The sequence below is a fragment of the Aedes albopictus genome, chromosome 3, assembly GCF_035046485.1.
Source record: "Aedes albopictus strain Foshan chromosome 3, AalbF5, whole genome shotgun sequence".
NCBI classification, from domain to species: Eukaryota; Metazoa; Arthropoda; class Insecta; order Diptera; family Culicidae; genus Aedes; species Aedes albopictus.
This window is the reverse complement of record NC_085138.1, coordinates 139,888,966-139,911,126: the sequence shown is the minus strand read 5'-3', so window position 1 is coordinate 139,911,126 and position 22,161 is coordinate 139,888,966. Positions and strand designations below refer to the sequence as shown.

General features: G+C 38.4%; 1 protein-coding gene across 3 annotated transcripts in view; it reads right to left on the bottom strand.

The window, feature by feature from the left end:
- Window positions 1-20,720, bottom strand: part of LOC109405715 (protein crumbs) — a 67,372-nt gene extending 46,652 nt beyond the window's left edge. For all 3 annotated transcript variants that reach the window (XM_062856284.1, XM_062856283.1, XM_062856285.1), the window contains exon 1: window positions 20,568-20,720. In XM_062856284.1, the coding sequence (XP_062712268.1) occupies window positions 20,568-20,613 (46 nt within the window). In that variant the 5' untranslated portion in view covers window positions 20,614-20,720. The remainder of the gene's footprint in view (window positions 1-20,567) is intronic.
- Between the last annotated feature and the right edge of the window lie 1,441 nt (window positions 20,721-22,161).

Here is a 22,161-nt window from a genome sequence, read left to right as displayed (position 1 = left end):
ATTCTTTCGGAAATTCCGGGAGGAATTCCTTCGGAAATTGCTGGACGAATTTCATTGGAAATTCCAGGAGTAATTCCTTCGGAAATTCCTGCAATAATTTCTTCGGCAATTACTGGAGGAATTCCTTCGGAAATTGCTGGACGAATTCTATTGGAAATTCCTGGAGGATTTTTTTCGGAAATTTTTTTTAGATTTTTTTTTTTGAAATTCCTGGAGGAATACCGTAGGAAATTCCTAGCAGAATTCCTTCGGTAAATCCTGAAGGAATTCTTTCGGAAATTCCGGGAGGAATTCCTTCGGAATATCCATTAGGAATTCCTTAAAAAAAATCCTGGAGGAATTCTTTCAGAAATTTCAGGAGAAATTCCTTCGGAAATTGCTGGACGAATTCTTTTGGAGATTCCCGGAGGAATTCATTCGGAAATTCCAGGAGAAATTCCTTTAGGAATTCCTGGAGGAATTCTTTCGGAAATTCCAGAAGGAATTCCATCGGAAATCGCTGGACGAGATCCATTGGAAATTCCTGGAGGAATTCCTTCCAAAATTCTTGGAGGAACCCCTTCGCAAAATCCTGGAAGAATTCCTTCGGAAATTTCTGGAGAAATTCCATCGGAAATTCCTGAAGGACTTCGTTCGGAAATTACTGGAGGAATTCCATCGAAAATTCCTTGGCGAGGTCCTTCGAAAAATCTTGGATGAATACTTTCGGAAATTTCTGGAGGAATTCTTTCAGAAATTCCGGGAGGAATTCCTTCGGAAATTGTTGGACGAATTCCTTTGGAGATTCCTGGAGGAATTCATTCGGTTATTCCAGAAGGAATTTCTTTAGGAATTCCTGGAGGCATTCTTTCGGAAATTCCGGGAGGAATTGCTTCGGAAATTCCTGAAGCAATTCCTTCAAAAAATCCTGGAGGAATTCCTTGAAAAATTCCAGAAGGAATTCCTTCCAAAATTCTTGGAGGAATCCCTTCGCAAACTCCTGGAAGAATTCCTTCGGAAATTCCTTGAGGAGTTCCCTCGAAAAATCTTGGATGAATACCTCCGGATATTTCTGGAGGAATTCTTTCAGAAATCTATAGAGAAGTTCCTGAGAAAATCCTTGGATGAATTCCTTAGGACATTCCTGGAAAAAAATCATTCTAAACTTCTTAGAGGAATGTTTTTTTTTTGATTCCTGGAGGAATTCCTTCTGAAATTACTGGACGAATTCCTTTGGAAATTCCAGGAAGAATTCCTTCGGAAATTGCTGGTACAATTTCTTCGGAAATTACTGGAAGAAGTCCTTCGGAAATTCCTCGAGGAACTCTGTCGGAAATTCCTGGAGAATTTTTTTTCGAAAAGTCTTTTTGGATTTTATTTTTGGAAATTCCAAGAGGAATTCCCTCGAAAATACCTGGAGGAATTCCTTAGGAAATTCCTGGAGGAATTCCTTCGGAAATTGCTGGACGAATTCGTTTGAAGATTCATGGAGGAATTCCTTTGTAAATTCCTGCAGGAATTCTTTCGGGAATTCTTAGGAGAATTTCTTCGGAAATTCCCGGAGAAGTCCCTCCGGAATCTCTTGGATGCATTCCTTCTGAAATTCGTGGAGCAATTATTTCAGAAATTCCTGGAGGGATTCCTTCGGAAATTCTTGGAGTAATTTCTTTAAAAATTCCCGGAGGAATTCCATTGGAAACTCTTTTGGAAATTCCTGAAGGATTTTTTTTGGAAATTCCAGGAAGAATTCCTTCAGAAATTCCAGGAGAAATTCTGTCGGAAATTCCTGGAGAAATTCCTTTGGAAATATCCAAAGGAATTTCTCCATGAATTTCTGATGTAATTTCACCAGGAATTTTGCGAAGCAATTCCTTCAAAATTTTCCGAATGAATTCCTCCATGTATTTCCGAGAGAATTCTTCCAGGAATTTTCGTGGCAATTCCTCCAGGAATTTCCAAGGGAATCTTCCAGGAACTTCCGGAGAAATTCCTCCAGGAAATTTCGGAAAAAATCCTCCACAAATTTCTGGAATTTCGGAAGGAATACTTCCAGGAGTTTTCAAGGGAATTCCTCCTTGAATTGCCGAAAAAATCCCTCAAGTAATTTAGCCAAGGAATTTCTAATGGTTTTTTTCCGAAGGAATGCCTCCATGAATTTCCGAAGGAATTCCTCCAGAAATTTTCCGACGGAATTCCTCTACGAATTTCCGAAGAAATTCCTCGAGGAATTTCCGGAGGAATTCCTCCAAGAATATCCGAAGAAATTCTTCTAGAAATTTTCAAAGGAATTCCTCTTGGAATTTTTAAAGAATGTCCTCCTGGAATTTCCGAAGGAATTCCTCCATGAATGTCCGAAGGAATTCCTCCATGAATTCCCGAATGAATTCCTCCAGGAATTTTACGAAGGAATTTCTAAAGAATTTTCCGAAGGAATTCCTACATGAATTTCCAAAGGAATTCCTCCAGAAATTTTTCGACGGAATCCCTCCACGAATTTCCGAAGAAATTCTCGAGGAATTTCCGGTGGAATTCCTCCAGAAAGTACCGAAGGAATTCCTTCATGAATTTCCGAAGGAATTCCTCCAGGAATTTTGCGAAGGAAATCCTAAAGCATTTCCCGAAGGAGTTCCTCCATGAATTTCCAAAGGAACTGCTCCAGAAACTTTCCGAAAGAATTCATTCACGAATTTCTGAAGAAATTGCTCCACGAATTTTCAAAGGAATTCCTCCAGGAATTTCCTGAGAAATTCCTCCATGAATTTCCGGATGAGTTTCTTCAGAAATTTCCGAAGGAAATCCTCCAGGAATTTCCGAAGGAGATCCTCCAGGAATTTTCAAAGAAATTCCTTTTGCAATTCCCGAAGGAATTCCTCCTGGAATTTCCGAAGGAATTCCTCCTGGAATTTCCGAAGGAATTCCTTCATAAATTTCCGAAGGAATTCCTTCAGGAATTTCCGACGGATATCTTCCAGCAATTTTCGAAGGAATTCCTCCTGGAATTTCCGAGGGAATTCCTGCTGTAATTTTCGGTTGAATTCCTCCAGGGATTTTCAAAGGAATTTCACCTGGAATTTTCAAAGGATTTCCTGCCGGAATTTCCGAATGAATTGTTTCATGAATGTCCGAGGGAATTCAACCAGGAATTTTCGAAAGAATTTCTCCAGGAATTCCTTCACGAATTTCCGAAAAAGTTCCTCCATAAATTTCAGAAGGAATTCCTCCAGTACTTTTGCGAAGGAATCGCTCAAGGATTTTCTGAAGGAACTCCTCCATGAATTTCCGAAGGAATTCCCCCAGAAATTTCAGGAAGGAATTTCTCCAGGAATTTCCGAAGAAATTCCTCAAGGAATCCCCGAAGGAAATCCTCCACGAATTCTCGAAGGAATTCTTCCACGAATTTTCGAGGGAATTCCTCCAGGATTTTCCCGAAGAATTCCTCCATGAGTTTCCGGAGGAGTTTGTCCAGGAATTTCCGTAGGAATTCCTCCAGGAATTTTCAAAGGAATTTCTCCTGGAATTTTCAAAGGATTTTCTCCTGAATTTCCAAAGGAATTCCTCTACGAATTTCCAAAGAAATCCCTCCCGAAATTTCCAAAGAAATTTCTTATGGATTTGCCTTGAAATACCTCCAAAAATTTCCGAATGAATTCCTCCAAAAAATTTTGACGGTTGTCTTAAAAAAATTTCCTTAGGATTTTCTCACATAATCCCCAAACGTGTTTCTGAAGGAATGTTTGAAGAAGTTTCTCAAATTTTCGTAGGAGTTCCGCAATACATTTTTGAAGGAATTTCCGAAGACACTTCTCAAGGATCTTTCGCTGGAATTCCTTGAGGAATTTCGTAAAGATTAAAAAAAAAAACGAAAAAATTCCTCAACGAACTTATCAAACAATTTCTCACGAAATTTCCGAAGGTATTTCATAAGACATTTCAGACATATGTCAAAAAAAATTTCAAACGAACTCCTTTAACAATTTCCGAATTTTCCTTATCAAGGCATTTTTAAAATAATTTTACGAAGAATTCTACAAAGGATTTCCGAATGAGTTCCTCTAGGAAATAAAATAATCACAAAAAGCATTTCTTCAGGAATTTCCGAAAGATTGAAAGATTTGTAAAGAAATTCCTTATGGAACTTCAGATGGCATATCTCATGAGATTTTTTAGTGGAATTTTTTTCAATATTTTCGAAAGAATTGCTTCAGGAATTTGGGAAGGAATTCTCACAGAAATTTCCGGATGAATTCCTCCAAGTATTTTTGAAGGTATTTCTCAAGGAATTTTCGAAAGAATTCTTCACGAAAACTCCGAAGGAGTTCCTCAAGAAATATTCTAAATCTATTTCAAAGAAATTCCCCAAGCAATTCCCGAAGAATCTTCTAAAGGAAATCGTAGAAGAAATCTCGAAGGATTGTCTTATGGAATTTCTCAAGGAGCTTTAGAAATGAAGAAATTCCTCAAGAAATTTCTGAAGAATTTGTCAAGGAATTTTCGGTGGAATTCCTCAAGGATTTTCGAAATAAATTCCTGAAATTATTTTAAATTGATTCCTTTAAAAATTTCCGAATGCATTCCTCTAGCAACTTCCAAAGATATTCCTCCAGGAATTTCTGAAGGAATTCCATTAGAAATTTTCAAAGAAATTTTTCCGGTAATTCCGAAGGAATTCATTAAAGGATTTTTCGAAGAAATTTCTCCACAAATTTCTTAAGGTATTCTCCAAGGAAAGAAATCTTAGGTTGATTGGAATTTTTGAAAGAATTCCCGGAGAAATTCTTAAAGTATTTTCTGGAGCTTCTCGAACGGATTTCTGGTGGAATTAAGAATGATATTTGTAAAGAATTACTGAGGAAATTTTCAAAAGAATGCATGGTGAAATTCGTAATAAAACTTCTGGAGGAATTATTGAAGTAATTTCTGAAGGTATTCCCAACGGAATTACTGCAAGTTTTCCGAAGGTAATTTCTGCTGGAATATCTACATTTCAATAACCTGGAGAAATATTAAAGAAATTTCTGGGGAAACTGCTGGATAAATTCAAATTCATGATGGCATTTGTTAAGATATTCCTGAAGCAATATCTTGAGGAATTCCTCAGGATTATAATCATATTTGATTCTTCCATTGAAACATTCATACTTCATACATCACTTTTATTTTTAAGTATTTGAACTCCTTGTTACTGCAAAGTGGTTTTCAGTGTAAGGATGCTCGCCCCCCCTGGCCGAAAAGCTGGCTACGCCCTTGCTCTCAACTGCTTTTTACAGAACTTAGCTAAAAAATCTAGAAAAAAGTTATTAAGTAAATTAATCCTTGATGCCATCGACCAAAAGTTTGGGGTCACCCCTCAAAATGATGTATCGGCCAAAAGTTTGGGATCACTATCGTAAAACATGGAAAAGTGATTTGTTGATATCTTTGTCATCTTTCATTCAATTTTAATTCTTCTTGGCTTATTTGAAACAAAATGAATGATACTTACTGCATAGACATTGAACCACACATAATTGTTGAAATTTACATACTACAACAAGTGTGGTGAAATGTGTTAACTTTACATAACATTTTTATATACAAAAATCGTTAAATACGTTAAGTTAAAGATAGCAAACGTAAATGTAGTTAATTATCTTTGAAATGAGCCAAAAAGAACTAATATTGAACTATAGATGACGAAGATATCACCAAATCACTTTTCCATGTTTTACGATAGTGACCCCAAACTTTTGGCCGATACGTCATATTGAGGGGTGACCCCAAACTTTTGGTCGATGACATGAAGAGTTAATTTACATAATAACTTTTTTTTCTAGATTTTTTAGCTAAGATCTGTAAAAAGCAGTTGAAAGCTTATAAAAAATGGGTTATATTACCGCTCTCATCTTAAAATTTGGTCGACCCAATTTCCAGCGACACTACTGTAAGTTTATTTTTTAGAAAATTTGGCAACTTTGGGTTAAGTTTACATACACATTTTTTTGAAAAAGTTTCTTTTCAATCATGTTCAAAGTTTCTTTGACTTACTATCTTTTGAATGAAACCTAGGGTTTTGAAATCGGATGCAAATTGGCGGAGATATGGGCCTATAAAAATGACATGTTTATGAGGGGTGACCCCAAACTTTTGATCGGGAGTGTATAGAACAAGTTGAGGAACAGGCTTTGTCTCAAGTAAAAAAGAGTATTTTGCGCCTGCACCCATTCCATACCAACCATTGTAGGTACTAGTAATCATCTTGTATACAAAATACAAAAAAAATCGGCTCCGCAAAGCATTAGTCACAATCAACCTTCAACTAAATAATCCAGATGAAGGAAAAAAAATCTGTCTACAGAGAGGTGCCGATCGAAGAGAAACATCAATATGCTCCACCGCATAATAGACTTGTTATGCTTCACTTTCTTCGAACAGGCATTTAGGTACCGTAAAATGGGGTAACTTTGATAGTTTTTCAGCGAATTTTCTCAATATTTTTACATGTAACAGTATTTCCCTGAGTTTTATATTTTTAAAACAAGTACTGGGGTATCAGTTATCAATTGCAATTAAAAGATTCGACAATCTGAAATATTTTGGATAACTTTTAGTTTTTCATAAAACCGAAAATCAGATTTTCATTTTGGGGTAACTTTGATAATGCCCTAAAAACACATCAAATCTAAAAAAATAATCACAGATTTAAATCTTAGGAGTATGAACATGATGAGAGAAGGCTTGTGGAATATATTACATAGAATTTTGATATCAAAACATTGATTTTTTACTAAATTCTACATATAAAAATGAGTTTGTGGAGTATTGAGTGCAAAACACAATAAATTTAGGTATCGAAAATAATTATCTTTGTAATAATAAATGCTTAACGGTACATTAACATATGATTACATGCTATCCATGGTTAATTTTCTTCTTTTGGGTAGTTTTTTAATGTTTTATTAACAAATTTTGAACAACACAGATTTATCTACATGTAATTACAAGGGCATTGCATACTTTTGGGCGTTTATCAATGTATGGAGATTAATATCTCAATTTACAAAATTGCTTCCAATTCGTAAAAACACACTTCGTTAAGAGATTCAAGGCCAGATTTGGAATCTACTATGATGAATCTATCGAGAATAAGAGTCCATTCATTGAAAAAATAGTTGTAACGAAGTCGTATAGCAGATTTTTTGAAGGGGTTGATAAATGACAAAAATATCAACAATTTTTATTCTTTGTCCAAAAAGTTGTATATAAACTAGATTTTAATGAAAATACGTCTAAGATGAACTTTCATATGTATAGAATTGATTTACATTTACCTTTTCCTTAACTGGTTGAAGGAATCATAGTTATAAGATAAATTACACAATGCCAGCCGAACTATCAAAGCTACCCGCATTATCAAAGATACCCCGTTTTACGGTACTTTACCTATCACTTTCAAAACCGCGCATTTGTGAACTAAACTAAATCGATTTCGATTTCGTTTTCCAACATCTCCAGCCAAGCGTGCCATCAGCAGGAGGTGGCCTGCGGGTGGGCAATGGTGCAACAGTAAAATCCCCGAAAGCGGGAAAAGTGTTTGGACAGCAGCGGCCAGATTGCAGTTTCTAAATAAAGTGACCGTCGTCGTCGTAGTCCGACGCGACACCACATGGAAAGTTATTGAGAATTGGTCACACCGCCGCCCGGGGCGGCCCAGTTAGCTTCCTCCCCGGCCCGGACCCGTTTCTCCTAGCCATCAACCAACGCATGACAAAACATGTTTTCTTGGGTTTTACAGACCTAGATTCGTGTGCCGCCCGCCGCTCTGCTACCACCAATCGACCGGTGACTTGTCGACGAGTTCGTGTGCTCACCACTGGGAACCGAAAGTGTTCCCTTCTCTGCGTCTTTTAGGGGCTGTCCATAAACCACGTGGTCATTTTTTTGGGACTTTTCAAACCCCCCCCCCCATACAAATTTTTTTATTTGTCCATACAAAATGGTCATTGGCCGATCCACCCCCCCCCCCCCCCCCCTAATGACCACGTGATTTATGGACAGCCCCTTATTGGTCGGTCGTCGTGAGTATGGGCCCATACAGTAGTGTTTGGAACTAAATTGACAAAGGGGGTTTTATGTCAAAATTTCAAGTCGAATGAAGCAAAATTACGAAGTTTTGTTTTTTTAATCATCAGATTTTCCAGAAGATTGAATCGTCTCCCCCACAATTTTTGTACGTTTTGAAAGTTGGTGGCCCTCATAACTTCAAAACTACTACACCGATCGTTTTGAAATTTTAAACACTTTTTCTGTAAACTCAGTCAAATTTACTTAAGAACTTCATAAGATCTAACATATAAAACAGTGTTTAAATAATTCATAACTATTAGGATAACTTTCATAAGGTCGCTCTCCGACGCAGTATCGATTCCAGACTGATTACACTAGTTTACAAAATAAAACGAAAGTCGTGAACTCATACCAGAACCAGACCAACATGGTTTCACTGACCCGGCATTCGTTTAACTCATTTGTCTAAGCTCTGTTCAGAAGCTTGTTACCTTGTTATGTAATGTGATGTTCGGCAAACTTGCAGGGTAGTGTTTTTCTTACGGCGTAAAAGTGTTAGTACCACGACCACTTACTGTCAAAAGATGTTTGAATTTTTCGATCATTTAGTATGAGTAGGTAATACTAGCGTTCTCATGTCGTAAATATGAGCATTAGAACATGGTGTCCTTGGTGATTATTTAAAAAAAAAACACTAACCTAGTAACTAGTAACTGGTAACTAGGAAATCCTATAGGGAACCCCGGGAGGAGTCTTGGAATGCTTCTCGGAAGAAATTTCTGGAGAAATCTTTGGAAGAATCCAGGAGTTATCCCAGCACAAATTCTTGAAGGAATCTCGGGAGCAGCCCCTTAAAGAATCTTAAGAGGAGTCTGAGAGAATCCTGAAGACTCTCGAAAGAAATCCCAGGAGAAGCTAAGTAAAAATTCCAAGGGGATCCTTGAAGGAATGCCGAGAATATTCCTGGAGAAATTATTGAAATAATCTCAGAAAAATTCCTCGAAAGAATCTCGGGAGGAATCCCTGAAACAAGTTTGGGTTAAATCAATGAGGAAATTTCCAAAGAAATCCCTAAATAAATATCGGGAGTAATACCTGAAATCCCTAAATCCCTGAAGAACTCCTGGAAAAATCTCTTCAGGATTCGTGGAAATAATCACTGCACGAATCCGAGAAAAATGCCAACAGAAATCCATTGAAGAATCTCGGAAGAAATCAATTAAGAAGTTCCTGGAGAAATCTCTGAAGAATGCCAAGGAGAAATTCCTGATGAAATCCTTGATGACAACTCAGGAGAAATTTCAGGAAATATCCTCGAGAGAATCATATCAACTAATGAAGTAATCCCCGAAGAAATCTCCGAAGGAGTCACTGAAACGGTGCAGAAAAAATGCATCTTGGAATAAATCCCTTAATGCAATTCCGGTAAAAATAAAATTCTATATCATGGGAGGTACCACCGAAGGAATTCTGAGAGGAATTCCTAAAGAAAGTCTGAAAGAAATTCCAGAATGTATCTCGGAGGAGATCTCGGGAGAAAGTTTAGAAAGAATCCTTGAGGAATTCCTGATAGTATCTCGGGAATAATCCGTTGAAGAACGCAGATGGAATCCCAAAAGAAATCCATAAAGCAGTCCCGTGAAAGGAATCAATGAAGGAGTCCCTGTGAAAGTCCATTCAGGAATTTTATAAGGAATTCTGGACGAAATCCCCAAAGGAATCCCGGGAAGAATTCAAGAAAGAATCCCTGAATGTATTTCTGGAAGAATCTTCAGAGAAAATCAATGGAGAAATCCTGGGAGGAATCCCTGGAGGAAGCCCGTGAAAAACACCAAAAAGAATCCTGGAGAGATCTCTGAATTATCCGTAAAATAAACCTGGAAGAAATCCTCAAAAGAATCGCGGGAAGAATTGATGAAAGATTCTCAGAAGGAATTCCCAACGGAATTCTAGAAAAAAAAATCAGAAGGAATCCCTGAAGGAAACACAGAAGACATTCCTAAAGGAAACGCGGGAATGACTAATGGGACGACGCGGGAAAGGAATCAAGGGGAAAATTGTTGAAGGAATCCCGGGAAAATGCTGAAAGAAATTAAAAAAAAAATCCCGGAAAAAATCATCGAATCATGATATAAAAGAAAGAATGTCAGGAGAAATCTAGGATTTTCGGAATCGGATTTCGAAAAATCCCTATAGGAATCCTGGAAAGAATCCCTGAATGAATCTCGAGAGGAGGTAAAACCGAGGAAGGAATCCCAGAAAAACCCTTAAGGCGAAACTGGAAGTATTTCCTCATTTTTTCAGTTTTTGATTTTTCTAAAAATAACGAAGCAATATTTTCAAAATCGGTTTTCGTACACATGTAGAGGGTGGATCAAGGTATCTTCTGATTTTTTTTCGTGTTGAAAAAGTTTCCCAAAAACCATCGTTCAAAAATGGTTTCTGCAAAAACGAAACACATTTTCCACTACGAAAAAAATCAGAAGATACCTTGATCCATCCTCTACATGTGTACGAAAACCGATTTTGAAAATATTGCTTCGTTATTTAATAAAAAATCAAAAACCAAAAAGTGAGGAAATGCTTCCAGTTTCGCCTTAAGGAATCCCGGCAATAACATCTATAGAAAACCCAGGAAGAATCTCACAAGGAATCCCTGATGGAAACCCAGGAGACATTTTTAAAGAAATCCCAGGAGGAATCCAGTTAAAAAAAAAACAATGAAAGAACCCCAGCTGGAGTTATTGGGAGGATTTCAGAAGGAATTCCAGTAGAAATAGCTGAACGAATCCCAGGAGGAATCCCTGAAAGAATTTTGTAGGAAACTCTTAAAGAATACTGGGAGGTATTCCTGACGGAATCCTTAGAAGACAACTTGAAGGAATCCTGTAAGGAAACCAGAGTGGAATAACGGGAGAAATTTCAGGAAAAAATATGGTATAAATCTCTAAAGATTTCTATGGAAGAATAACAAGATGAAACCTGGTAGGAATCCTAGGAGAAATTCATGAAAAATTACAGGGAGGAATTGTCGATAATTTTCACTGATAAACATTGGTATGCAGACCAAAATATCCGTGAAATAGATTACATCAAATGCGGTAATTTTTAACCCTTTATAAGGCCGAGAAAACCAGGCACGGAACGAACTCGTACTACATTGGAATATGAAGCACTTGTGGTGTGATGAACAAAAACGATTTTATTTTCAAAAAAATCACCGATCGATTTTGTATGAAAAAATGGTCTAAATTTCAGTTTTTTCGGCAAGAAAGTTTAAAATTCTGTAGCTTCGTAATGCGTTAATCAATCATGCTGGTTTTTTGACAGGTAATTGCTCTAACATTCATGAGTTACATGTTTGGATTGCGACACGATTGGATGATTATTTTGAAAGATATTGTCATTTTAGTACATGACCATTTATTTTAGTACAATTTTTCAAAAAGCTGAGTTTTTAAAAGTAGTGAAGCAAACAAGTTGAAATTTTGTCCATGAGTAGAAGGAACATATATCTTCTATTTGCCATCAATAGATTTTTGATTTGTTTGCCACAACCAAAGTTCGAGCTTATAAACCTTCATTGGCTCAAAAATGGCAGTTTTGTCAAAGACTTTTTGTTCTAAAATAGCCAATTCATGTTTGTTATGGCTCAAAAAAATAATGAGTGATGACAAAGGCCAAATGTGTCCAATAGTTGAAACAGAAGTTGAGAAGATTTTCTAAGTGAGCAGAAAAAAATATTGTTATGAGGTGGCAATATAGTTGCCACTGCCTTATAAAGGGTTAACTAGAAATCTTTCCAACACATGGATCTTATGCATTTGGACGGTTTGGTTGAAGACGCCATCTTTATATATCTTCATGGATTGGAGATATTGCAACAGTAGCTGTTTTCTCCCCAGTACCACCTGTTTTAATGATTATTAATTATTTTACCGGATTAAGTTTGGCCAGAAAAACGTTCTTGCAGAAAACATCAAAATTGTTTCTTTTTGTTGATAAAAAGGCACTATAAAATCAAATCAATTATACTACAGTACATTTAGTGAGAAGATCATTTGAATAGAAGATTCACATCCATACAAACAGCCAAATATAATAACTTAAAAATCTTTGAAACAGCTCTCCCGAAGGTATCAACTTCAAATTTTAAACAATAGGTAGTTAAGATATCAGGAAAACAATTTTGCTTTGCATGTGAAGTCTGACTCATAAAGCGCGGTCATATGTAATCTTTGCAGCGACGTTTGCGTCACCTAGTGAACCAATTCTGCAGTTTTTTTTTTTTCCTGTTCGGGTTTGTCACTGCGACCAGTTTTTAGATCTATTGTGACATTACCCGTATCCTTAGTGTAGTGCATGTCGCATTACTCAATTGCCATTGAGGGGCAATAAAGTATCGATTTTGATACAGTTTTTGTTCTGTTTTCTTAGAAAACAAAACAAGAGTACTGATATTGGCCATGCATCGCAAACCTAGCATCACCCTTGTTTTACTGCTAAATTCTCCCCAGTAGGAAGTTTAGGACCCGGGTTTTAACATTAGCAGCAATATCATTCCAATAATGGAACGTGTGTTCAGCAATAAGGATTCTAGTATGTTCCTTGCGTACTAGCACTTTCCAGTCTTCGAAGAGTTAGTACATACATGGATCCCTAACCCAATTTGATTTCCTTTGCATTGAGTTTAGCCTCAGATGGTGAGGTTTTTAACTATATGCAAAGTTAAGTTGGTAAACTCAGTTTTATTCAAAAACTGGAAGTCACCAAAACACCAGTAGTAAGGACTAAATACTATAATTCCTTGAATTAACAGAACACATATTCCAAAATTGAAAAATAGGACGACACTAGATTTCGGTTTGGTAGATCTATCACCGTAACGCAACCCAAAAAGGCGATCTACCCACGCTACGGGCTCCGTTAAAGATTGAGCATCTTTTAAACCCCCTCAATCATTCATCCCTCAGCACGGGTCGCCTGACACCTTGGATTGGGGTTACCTGTTTGGTGGACTTTTACCCCCGGAACAGGTGGTCCGTAGTGCTATTCTAAGCCGGCAGCTACACGGGCAAATGCTGCAGTTAATTGTTCAGAATGTACGAAATACAGACTGTTTAGAACAACTTCTCCGAAGACATTATACTGAAATATCGTGAAATTCTCAAGATATTCACCCCGAAAGTCCTTTAAATAGGATGCTGGGCAGATATGGGTTAAGCTAGGGGTTAAGTTACAAATAAAAAAAAAACTATATGGGATTTTTCCTAGTGTTTCTTTTGCTGCTGCCACTGGAGATCCCTTGAAATTTTATTGAGAAATTCCATCAAAAATTTCTTCAGAAATTCTTCAACAAGTTTCTTCTCAAAATCCTTAAGGAGTTCTGGAAACCCTCAAAAAGTTTCTTCAGGGATTTCTCTTGGATATCCTCTTGAAACTTAGGAAGGAGCTTCTGGAGGGGTCCTGGGGACTGAAAAAGGAAATTCCATGAGGAATATCAAAAGAAAGTAGAAGAGAAACTCCAGAAAGAAATCCTTGAGGAATCTCAGTAGGATCTTCTGGAAGAATCTCAGGAAACATTTTTTGAGGGATTCCAGAATGAATTCGTAAGAGAATCTCTGAAGTACCTCCAGATTCCCAAAAGAAATGGTTAGTGTGGTTCCAGAAAAATAAAACTTCGAGAAAATCTCAGAAAGATCTTCAAAAATTCCAGCAGTAGTGCTTTGTGTGATTTTTTCCAGGAATTTCTTCTGGTACTTCAATTTCATGGGTTTGTGCTCACATAAGAACTATAACTACCCACGAGAAGGGACACAACACGTATTGTTCTTACAAACGATTTAAAGATTTGTTTTAATTTAACTTTTTAGCCGACCGGTTTGGTCTCGGTGAAGCTTATTGGAGTCGGTAGGCCCGAAATCGGTTGACGAAAACTGACCCAGACAGGCTCGCTGAACGTGCATCACGTGCCTAACATAACCTTTTGAGGAGTGTTAAAACCCTTTAAATTGTTTATAAGAACGATACGTGTTGTGTCCGTTTTCGTGTCGCGTCCCATGGGTGTAGTTACTTCTGGTACTCCCCAGATATCCAGGGATAATTCAAGAAGACCTTTCTGAGACTCGTCAAGGCATTCTTTTTGGATTTTTTTAAAAATACTTTCTTGTATCATCTCCTATAGTTTCTTTGGGAGATTTTTAGCACATTTTCCTCAGATTCCTTAAAACATTCCTTCTGCGATCCTCAAAAAGGTCGATCGTCACAGGACGAAAACACGAAGAATCAAATGAAAGAATCCTAAAATAAAGTTGATGAGTCACAAAAAACTCCTTGGGAATTATCAGAAAGATCTCCAGAAGAGTAATATGGTGAAATTCCACAAAAATAAAACAGTATGAATTCCAGAAATCCGGTAGAAACTCTTAATAGAACTCCTTGAGGAATCTCAGAAAGATCTTCTGGCGGAATCTCTCAAGAATATTTTGGAAAAACCCAGGAAAAACCCAGGGGGAGCTCCAGAAAAAAATATTATAAAAATAGTTCAGGAGAAGTTTCTGGAAGAATTCTTTAATTATCAGATGGACTTTTGGAAGTACTACAGAACGTTTTACCGAATTATTTGCAGAAGGATCTCCTTGGAAATCCAAGAGGGACCTCAGGATGGTTTCAAGTTCATACTTCGCTCAGAGCTTTACTTTTATAAATCCACAAAAATATTCACCGTCGTGCGGGGCTATTTTTGAAATACGGGGCTACTTTGGATACTTTTGAGTATGGATTTTTTTAATTCAAAATATGGTTCAAATCTGTTTGATGACTTTGGGACTATTATAAAGCAATGCTTTTCCCTTCATTTAGCTGAAATTGTTTTTCAAACAAACCCTTTATTGCTTGTCAGGACGCGAAAAACATTGAATAAACCAAAAAATAGATATAACGTATCAGAACATTTGTTGTATGCATTGTTTCTACATTTTAAAAATTTCAAAAGAATGATCAATTCATTCAAAATGTATCAACGTCGCATATAAAATCGAATATTTGAATCTTTATACATTATAAATGACCTTTTCACCTAAATAACGGATTGATGGTCCCTTTTTTTAAGAATGTCTATATAACAATAGCACGCCGCGCATAATACCAAAGATAGCACGGGATCATCTGAAAACGCATGTATTTATTGAAATTATGTACGACATAGTATGCTACAGTATCGGTACAATGTAGTTTTCTAAATAACCCTGAAATCTGAAATGCAGTTTTGTTATAGTTAAAAATGTCCAAAGTAGCCCCCATCCAGTTCAATTTGAGATGTGTTCGATTGGTGTATGAAGAACTTTTTTGTTTATTGATGGCTTTAGCTAAAATTTTGCAAACATCCTACATAGCATGGGTCATCGAAACCGTTTTCTCAGATCAAACCTTTTTTTGGTTCCGTTTCGGGTCCTGAGTATCTGTGCAAAATTTGAGCGCGATCGGTTGCGTCTACACTTTGCGCATTGCAATTGAAATTTGTATGGGAAAACATACTTTTTTTGCATTTTTGTTACAAATTGAAAAAGTTTGTCTGAAACTTTTGGGCGGTTTGTCTGAAACTTTTTAATAGATACTGTAAAATGATAGCCTAGGATGTTCTGAAAAACTTTGTTGAAGACCGCAAAGCGATCCGATGCTTGTGAAAATAGTTATAAGAAACAAACCGCATGCATGTGTTTATGTTTTACTTTTAACATGTAAAGGAATAACAATAGCAACAAAATCATGCTATTTCGGCAAGCAATGACAACGCTATAACATTTTTCATAAGCATCAGATCACTTTGCGGTCTTCAAAAAAGTTTTTCAGGACACCCTAGGCTGTGTTTTCACTTTATTGGTTACATGGTTTTAGAGAAATTCGAGCTTGTCATGAGAGAAATGCAAAAAAGTGTGTTTTCCCATGTAAAATCCCATACAAACTTTAAGCACGATGCGCAAAACGTAGACATAACCGATCGTGCTCAAATTCTGCACACTTTTTTGGGTCCTGAAATGGGATCAAAAAAGCTTTGATCTGATGGGATACCATAGAATTTTTCATTTTTCCTTATAAATGATGACCCACTCTAACATACATACTCACGATTATTGTGTGTAAAAATTGAGGAAATTCATTCACTACTCTGGGAGTTATAATGTCATAAATTTGAAAAATCATGAAAAAGTGTATAAAGAAGCCCCGCACGACGGTATCATAAGTTGGTATTTTTTTATCTGTATTCACGAGATTTGCAGCCCTAGGCTAGTTCATCGCGGGACCCATGCTTTACTTCCCTTTCGAAGGAAGAACTCACATTTTGTGAGTTTGTCGGCGGTGGAGTTTAATCCTAGGTCCACGGCGTGATAGTCACGTGTTCTAACCATCACACCAGGTCAGCTCCGCATGAGTTGGCATTATTTTTTTGAGAATAAATAAAACGTGTAAAATGATGATATATGACAGCATTGAACTAGATTTTCTTAAAGGTCCGTCGTGTTCAGTTCTACGCCATAAGGCGACGGAGACGGTCGAGTGATTGCGTAGCTTGGGGAAATAGATGTGCCCGTTGAGCAAATTGGGAGTCGTGGGTTCAATTCCCGCGGGAACACGTGGATTTCTTTTCGTAATTTAAATCTCTATTTTTCCATCAAACATGTGTTTCTGTTGTGTACATAATTGTCAAAGCATTTCTATATTGTAGTATTTAAGATAACTAAAAGAGTATCTCTGAAGGATAAGGTGTACTAACCTTTGGGCGCTACTGTACCAGCCTAATCCAACAAAGCGCATGCATGCTAGCATGAGTCATGATCGGGGACTGAACCGTGCATAACTGAGCGCAGCGCGCATGTTGTATGGCGTAGGCTTGGGTTTGAATGCAAAGGTGATGATTTCGAGTGGTATGCTGCTAGGTAGCATGATTCAAACGTTTCTGCATTGCTTCATGCTGCGAATGTTTATGTAGGATAGAGGTCGGTCCTACACACATAGCGTGAGGTTCGAAATCATGAATGGGTCTCATTGTGAGTTACGATCAACAAGACAAAGGTTCTACTTCGTGGGACCCGCCAAGGTTGGTATCTGTCAACGGTGTATGATGATGAGGAAATGCTGCTAGGCAATCAAGACCTTCAAGAATGAAATGTGATATGCACGCTCGTACCTTTTTTTGGCTTAGCAGCGGAAGATGCAAAACTGGGACAATGATTAATGCAGGGGTGATGCATTTTTAATTTATTATGATGGCTGACTCTTTGTTCCGAATAGGGTATATGTCAGCACAGACTTCTTTGCTGAAGTGAGCTCAACAAAGACGCATCGAGGTTACTACCCGAAACATATGTTTTTATAACCGAAGAATTGTTCAAACAAACTAATTATACGCCTGCAATTTGTTTCTCTATTATAATTTTTGAGAATCTGTATTCAGGCTGCATTTTAAAAATCTGTGGATTAAAACGAGAATATCTTGTCTTTTGAGATTTAGTTGGCAAGCATTTTTTATTCGTAGATTCGAATGACCAATTCGAGTATATTTGTTAATAATTGCTTAAATTAGTCTTCTCGGATAGCTACAAAAGTTGCTAGGAGTATTGTAAACATTTGATCTATATAATTTATAAAAAATGTTTTTGAAAACTAAAATAATAATTCTATTTGAATTAATTTTTATAAAAAGAAAAAAAAGTAGAAAACTATTAAGTATTATATAAGTAGCACAATACTCAGTAGATTTATCCCACAAATAAGAGCTAATAGTTTTTATTTGGCAAATTAAGTCAGCTTAGCCTATTAGTTTTCAGTGAATATGTACTCCACTTCCCTACTGCAAAAAAAAAACAGTTCAGGGCTTAAATCCACAACCAATAAAAACACCGACAAAGGTGTCACTTGCGACTATAATGAGTGAACCAGATTTAGCAACAGCTAAAGGCACATAAAAAAATCCCGATTGTCACATTAAGACCAAGCACCGAGTTACTAGTGCAAGTGCCATTGCCAACGGGAGTCGCACCCGTCATCATTGCCTTACATATGTACGAACCTGGCGTTGACGAACCGCTACTCCCTTGTTTCGTAGTCGCAATGGTCATCGGTTCGGTGCTGTTGTTGTTGTTGGGTCGTCATTCGTGATGTGAAATGTACCAAGAAGGTAGGTACCTAAGCCGCTCGTAAACACATTATTATGAGGAGCAGTGCCGCCGTTGTCGGCCGCCTCAGCCAGCAGTGATAAAGTCATTATAAGCGGGCGCGTGTGAATACGAGAGACACGAAGCGCGTGAAAGACCTAGTTTCCAAAGTCTCATGGGTGCGCGCCAGTTCACGCAGAGACCGTTGCATTCGCGGGTAAATTGGATCATCTGGTCATGCGAGTGGCGTTGAATTTTGAGAAACAGTTTTCGAAATAGTTTTGGGTCTAGATTCTTCGGAATCTTCGGAATCACCAAAAATAATGATTGCGGATTACTAAAAAAATCTCTAGGAGGGGTTCTATGGAATCTCCAGAAGGATTTTTTTCGGAATTCCCAGAAGAAATTCTACGGAAACTCCGGGAGGGATTCTACGGAATCCCCGGGGGGGCTCTACGGAATCCCCAGGAGGGATTCAACGGAATCCCCAGGAGGGATTCTACGGGATCCCCGAGAGGGATTCTACGGAATCCCCGAGAGGGATTCTACGGAATCCCCGGGAGGGATTCTACGGAATACCCGGGAGGGATTCTACGGAATCCCCGGGAGGGATTCTGCGGAATCCCCGGGAGGGATTCTACGGAATCCCCGGGAGGGATTCTACGGAATCCCCGGGAGGGATTCTACGGAATCCCCGGGAGGGATTCTACGGAATTCCCGGCAAGGATTCTACGGAATTCCCGGGAGGGATTCTACGGAATCCCCGGGAGGGATTCTACGGAATCCCCGGGAGGGGTTCTACGGAATCCCCGGGAGGGATTCTACGGAATCCCCGAGAGGGATTCTACGGAATCCCCGAGAGGGATTCTACGGAATTCCAGGGAGGGATTCTACGAAACCTCCGGGAGGGATTTTTCGAAACCTCCGGGAGGGATTCTACGAAACCTCCGAGAGGGATTCTACGAAACCTCCGGGAGGGATTCTACGAAACCTCCGGGAGGGATTCTACGAAACCTCCGGGAGGGATTCTACGAAACCTCCGGGAGGGATTCTACGAAACCTCCGGGAGGGATTCTACGAAACCTCCGGGAGGGATTCTACGGAATCCCCGGGAGGGATTCTACGGAATCCCCGGGAGGGATTCTACGGAATCCCCGGGAGGGATTCTACGGAATCCCCGGGAGGGATTCTACGGAATCCCCGGGAGGGATTCTACGGAATCCCCGGGAGGGATTCTACGGAATCCCCGGGAGGGATTCTACGGAATCCCCGGGAGGGATTCTACGGAATCCCCGGGAGCGATTCTACGGAATCCCCTGGGAGGGATTCTACGGAATCCCCAGGAGGGATCCTGCGGAATCTCCAAAAGAGATTCTACAGAATATCCAGGAGAGATTCTACAGAATATCCAGGAGAGATTCTACAGAATATCCAGGAGAGATTCTACAGTATCTCTAGGAGAGATTCTACAGAATCTACAGGAGAGATTCTACATAATCTACAGGAGAGATTCTACAGAATCTCCAGGAGAGATTCTACAGATTCTCCAGGAGAAATTCTACAGAAGGGTTTCTCCGAAATTCGATAGATTGACTGTTTTCATCTCATAAATATAAATAGAAAAGTAAATCTTACAACCCACAACGCCTCGTAAACCCAACACTTTCCGAAGAATAAACGTAACTGCTGTCTGCGTAAATTACTTCGGACCTTAGCTCATAGACTTCACCTCAAATTTCCATCCACCTTTCCTCCTCGCGTTCTTCCGTTAACTCTGGTAAATTTGCTACCGTTAAATCGAGTGCGCCCACCTCCACCTCCTCCACAGCATACGTTCAAAGTTACGCAACTTTGTTGGTATTTAACCCGAATCCCGGTGTTGAGGCGCTAATGCTCGATGATTATACCCCGAAAATAGAAATGCCGAATTCAACTTCATTGCCAGTGAAGGGCGTAGGGGACGTTGGGGTTTCGTTAGGAGTAGATAGTGAGGTCGTTTCATTTTTTTTACATAGTTTTCTCAGTGTTTTGACTGTTTTTTTTTTCATACTGCATGAAGTTATGAACAAAATTTCAGTGATTGAAGCTTAACACTCTATTTAGCTCAAATCTACCCTACGATTGGATGGAATTTACTACTAGCTGTAATTACACATATTTCTCAAGCAAGACCGTGCTCTCTTGATCAAGCAAGTATTTCTACAACTTAGAAATACCATGAAGAAAAAAACAGCACCTAGCTCTAAGTGGGAAAAGCTGTGATGGGTTCAAACTGCGAACTAGAACATACGTAGATAGTCGGTAAATGATTGATAACACATTTTTGACGGGGAAAATCTAAAAGAAAAGCATTCCACCGGAACGACAACAAAGGTCCGGCTAAGTACTCACCTCGACAGGTCTTAAAACTAATCGCCGAATGGCTCCACAGGGTCATTGGCGTCTTTAACCTAAGGTACGCTGAACCGTTGAAGTAGGCTTCCTTCTCGACCTGGACGGACGCGGTCAGCGGAGGGCATAACACTGTTGGAAGGGAGAAAGAAAAAAAAAGAAACAAAAGTGAACATGAGCATCTTGCGGGGGATAGAATGGTTTTCGGCTAGATAATGAGGGCTGCTGCCGGCCACTGGCCGCAGACGGCGTTTTTTCGGTTCGTTCTGTCTCTGTTTTTTTCGGCAAGTCATGATTAGAGCAAAACAAAAGACCCAATCTAGGCGCTGGAAGCGTGGTCAGGTCAGTAATTGGATGTTATGGTTGGTTTTGTTTTTTAGTTTCTTTGTACTTTTATATACATAGTTCTATGAACGTTCCCCTATTTAAGCAGGAAGACTGCACGCGAGATTTATACACGGCTTTGAATAGAGGATAATAAATAATTATTTGTTAAACTAATTTGCCGGATATTCTGCAACAATCAATTTGAAGAATATGCAACAATTTATCATGAATGATTAAATAATGATTCAAAATAATCGCAATTTATGTTATTAAAAATTGATTCAGTATAGCGTCCACCGATCCATATCAAATTAAATATAACCGACTGCCGAAGCATGCCAAGTAAAAACTAAACAAATATTGAATTGTTTTATTATACGTATCAAATTAAAATCTACTTCAGCGACTACGTATACCCGCAATCAAAGATACGCGCTAGATAGTCGCCTAAGGAAACAGACCTGTTTTCAAATTTTCCATCACAGGGCTATTATAATTCTAGAAAAAGGGTGACCACATGGCCGCATGATGTGATGACGCCTGCGACTATACGTGCTATTTGTACCGCGATTGAATTTCGACCATCATATATGGGCTTGAAATGTAGTCGCCATAATGTTGCTTTTCATGCAACGCACAATACATTATAGACACTATAGATTCTATAGACTCGCGGAGAAATGGTTGAGTAATATAAATTTAATGTGTTTTACCGTCAAATTAGAGTGTACCGAGCGAATATGACGTCACGCAATCCATTGTCGCTATTGAAATCGTGACGTCATTCTCGTTTGGCTACACGAACTGACAGTTGTCAGTCTCCGTGAGTCTACGGAATCTATAGTGCCTATAACAATATATGAACACGTAACTTGCCCACTTTACCTAACAAGAGATGGTTATGATGGTGTCCCCGGGGATATCAACCGGACTAAAGCCTGTATTCGCAATAATCGGTACACAGAAGTAAGGCTGTAACTCTGTAATGAATCGGTAGAATTGGCCAAATAATTGACTGAGAACTCTTTGGTGTATGTTCATTATTTGTGCCAAATTTCATAAAAATCGATGCATTACTTTTGACTGTGGGTGAAAAACAAACAGACGTGGTTTTATGCATTTTGTACAATCATGACCAATTTTCATTTGCATAACAGATGATTATTTTACACTACAGTTCATAGCTTTGTGATGATAATTATGGAATTTCGTTAGCAGTTATGATACTTATAGAGACACTTTTTTGCAAAATTTCATCAACTTTGAT